At 41.2% G+C, this 3,727-nt stretch overlaps 1 protein-coding gene across 1 annotated transcript; it reads right to left on the reverse strand.

Annotated features, from left to right (window-relative positions):
• Window positions 1–1,508: 1,508 nt before the first annotated feature.
• Window positions 1,509–3,502, reverse strand: HTR1E (5-hydroxytryptamine receptor 1E). The gene has a single exon (XM_005518181.3). It carries the CDS (start codon window positions 3,491–3,493, stop codon window positions 2,399–2,401), a length of 1,095 nt encoding a protein of 364 aa, XP_005518238.2. The 5' UTR covers window positions 3,494–3,502; the 3' UTR covers window positions 1,509–2,398.
• Window positions 3,503–3,727: the final 225 nt, after the last annotated feature.

The following is a 3,727-nucleotide window of genomic DNA, read 5'->3' on the forward strand; positions in this document are numbered from 1 at the left end:
AAACCTGGCTGGGGTGCAGCTTCTGCCTCAGCTGAGCTCCTTGGCATGGCTCAGGCAGTCTGCTGGGGCAGTCTTGTACATTTACTCTTCTCTTTCTGGTCATCACAGGAGCTGGGCACCCTTGTGCACCCAAGGGACACCAAAATCTACTCTCTTCTAGCCATAACTGCCTGTGTGTCCTGTTTTCTCTGCCACAGTCAACTTGTTTCAGAAATTGTGCTGAATCCTTGCTCTTTAGTAATAAATTCTATTACGTTTTCTGAAAGAGAAAAAAATATAGTCCGCAACACTTCTTACAAATACCACATTTTTTATTTTAACTTCCAGGTTTGTTTTTAGTTTATTTTTTTTTTTTTTCCTTAATAGCATATGTACTCTGGGGAGCTGCTTTGGAAGCTTTATTGATAGGCAGGGTCAGGACACACTTCCCTGATTTCAATCAACAATTTCCACCTCCAACAAGCTGCACAAGGGAAAAACCATAATGGATATCTGTGCTTCCTCACTAAAAGAAATTTTCAGTGGCAGAGATAATTTTCCTCTCTTTTTAGGGATTAATGTCTGCTAGTAGGGAACCCAAAGGCATCTGGAGGAGGCAACTGCAACAGTAGCTTCAGAAGGACAGCTGGAGATGAACCTCCCAAACTCTGGCAGGGAGTCCTGAAAGAAGAATCCCACTGCATGTGGGTAAGCAGCAGGTCATGCTTTTGGCACCTTCAGACCTGGTTTACACTCAGCTTGTGGCACTGCATCTTTCCAGCCAAATGCTTTCTCTCACCAATAAGGATGTCATTTCTCCATTCCATTTGCAGTTTATTGCTCACATATTACTTACACTTCCTTGACTCTTGATAAGAAAAATGATTGTCATCTTGTAAATTTTCAAAACATTTTTAAGAGATGGCTTCCAGTGCTGTTACAACACTTTTGCTACCTCTAGTATTTGTTTTGATGGATTTGGAGCCACCATACTATAGTTTTCACTGTTATTGCATGTCAGGTTGACATATGTGGTATTTCCTCTGTTGTGTATTCATGTAATTAAAAAAGAATTTGTCCAGGGAAATGGACGGGGAAGAACATTAGAGTGCAAGGCAAGTAATAAATATTTAAATGGTGCTTGGGAGTTGCTAATGGACAATACCAAATTCTCAGCTTTGATTTTGCCCCTTCCTTGATTGATTTCCACAATATTTGAATTATGAAATTTTAACTTCCATAAGCACAAAAGACAGGATACAAAGGACTCTTTGTCTCTCAGGACAGGGGAATTAGGTCTGTGAAGGACTCCCAGAACAAGAAATCCTACCAGAGCACCTGACCATAGGTTAAGTAGGCAAGATTGCCATTGCAAACTGAGATGACAAGAAAGCATATATGCAGACTGCTATTTAAAATGAATCATGTTACTGATTTTTTTTTTCCTGATATTCCAAAATAATTAGGTTTTAGCTAATGTTTTTGAATTTCTCTATATTGCTAGCCTGCTGAGAAGATATCCAGTTGCCTAAGTTGGTGGGGGTAAGATCCATAGATCCTTGGGGTTGTGCACCACAAGATTCAGATGAAATATGGCACAAGTGAATAATACCACCCCAGAACTGACTAAAGTAGAAGGCCTGAAGAAACAGGGTTAGTGGTATTGAAGGTGTGACCACTCAGATGTGCAGTTAGTTTCACAAGTATCACACTTGCTAGCTGCATCCTCTCAATTGCCAAACGATCTGCACAGGTGTCTGCCCAACACCTCAACTGTAAATCTGGAATATTACAAAAAGAGAGCCACTTAAGTTAATTCCTTTGGGTTATGAAATGAAATAATTTCTAGATGCAATGAACTGAACTTTGCTTTCTGTTTTGGGAGTGTATTCCTGAAGAAAGGAATAGTCTATTCTGCCTCAACCCAGGGTGGAAATGGTGGTAATTTTCCTCCTAAATGGCTGTTACAGCTTTCTCAGAATGCCACAGTAAAGAGATGCTGTTTAGCTCTCATGACCATGAAGTGTTTATTAATTTTTGAATATGTATTTATGGGGTTCATTTTATACAGTACATAATTTCGATGTTTGATTCTTAAATGGAAAAAGTATAAAAGTGAATATTGTTTGCTTCTTGAATCATTGATTACACAAAATGTCTTAGACATGAGTACCTAATACTATTTTTTTTCTGTTTCATTTCTAAAAAATCATTTCCTTTGTAGAATAAATTTATTTCAAACCCTTTACCATGAATAACACTGGAGATTAAAAAATGGCATAATTACAGGCTGAAGAACAGTCAAGCAAATAGGCAAACACAAAAATCCCCTTTATCAAGGGAAACGGTGGCAGAGCCAAATGATTTTGCTCATTTTTAAGGCCAGGAGTCATGCCAGCATCATCATCTCTCAGCACTTTTAAGTATGTTCTCGACACCTGATGAGCTTTCTAAAGGCCAGCTTGAAATCCTCATTAAAGCTCGTGTACAGCAAAGGGTTGATGAGCGAGTTGACATACCCAAGCCAGGTCAAGAAGTCTGCTACTTCTGGAGAGACAGTGCAAATGTGGAGGCCCACAAGCAGTTCTTTGATGAAAAAGGGCAACCAGGACAAAATGAAAGCACCTAAAATCAGCCCCAGGATGCGAGCAGCCTTTCGCTCTCTTGTCGTGGAGATCTGCTGCCGGTCGCCAGCCAGGTCCAAGTCGTTCTCGAAAGGAGGGATCCTCACGGATGGTTTGATTTTATCAAACTCTGTGGTTGGGTCAGATGTGGAGAAGTCCGAGACGCAGAACGTCTGTGTGAGCTTGCAGCTGGCAAAAGAGTTCTGGCTGTCGGTGCTCCTGTTGCTGAGGTGGCGGCTTGAACCCCGTTTTTGGTAAAGGCTCTTTGCAGCGTGGTAAATTCTGTAGTACAGGATCAGGATCAAAGTCAAGGGAATGTAAAATGCCCCAAACGTGGAATAAATAGTGTAGATGACATGGTCATGCTGAATGCGACACTCACTGGGAATACTGATGCTGTGGTGATTTCTCCAAAACAAGGGGGGCATTGATATGAAAACGGAGATTGTCCACACGGTGACTATCATCAACCCAGCCCTTTTCGCCGTCCTTTTCCTGGCGTATTCGATAGCGTCTGTGATGGCCCAGTACCTGTCCAGTGCAATGACACACAGATGAAGGATTGAACACGTGCAACAGGTCATGTCGACGCTAAGCCAGATCTCACAGATGAAGTACCCCAAAGTCCATTTGTCTATCATTATGTAAGTGATGCTCAAGGGCATGACGAGAACAGCAACAAGGAGATCCGTCACAGCCAGTGAACATATGAGATAATTTGCCGGCTGGTGGAGCTTCTTGGTTGTGGAGATTGCTGCAATTACAGCAGAATTCAGCAGCATAGTCAAGGTTGTGATTGTGGCCAAGGTCAGGGTAATGAGCATCTTTCCCGTTACTGTTTTTGGCTTTGCAGCCACACTGGCTTCAGTGGTGCAATTTGTGAAATTCATTTTCCCCTCCAGGATGCGAGAAGTTGGTAATGAAGAGTTCTAGGTTCAGAAGTCATCCATTTGAAAGAGATGCTATATGTATAATTAAAAAAAAATAAATTATAATCCCATATTCGACAGAGCAGCAAATAATCTTCCAGGTTTCTTCCTGTTCATTGTTTTCCTAGAAGATAAAAACACACCTGTTAGTCAATTTAGGATAATCCCACCTTTTGGTAAAAAAGTTTTGCATTT

The sequence above is a fragment of the Pseudopodoces humilis genome, chromosome 3 (assembly GCF_049639895.1).
Source record: "Pseudopodoces humilis isolate 2021_Gansu_Grassland_sample_001 chromosome 3, ASM4963989v1, whole genome shotgun sequence".
NCBI lineage: Eukaryota > Metazoa > Chordata > Aves > Passeriformes > Paridae > Pseudopodoces > Pseudopodoces humilis.

What these genes read in the sequence shown, in the direction of transcription:
- HTR1E (XM_005518181.3), bottom strand. Translation starts at nt 3,493, where the DNA reads ATGAATTTCACAAATTGCACCACTGAAGCCAGTGTGGCTGCAAAGCCA.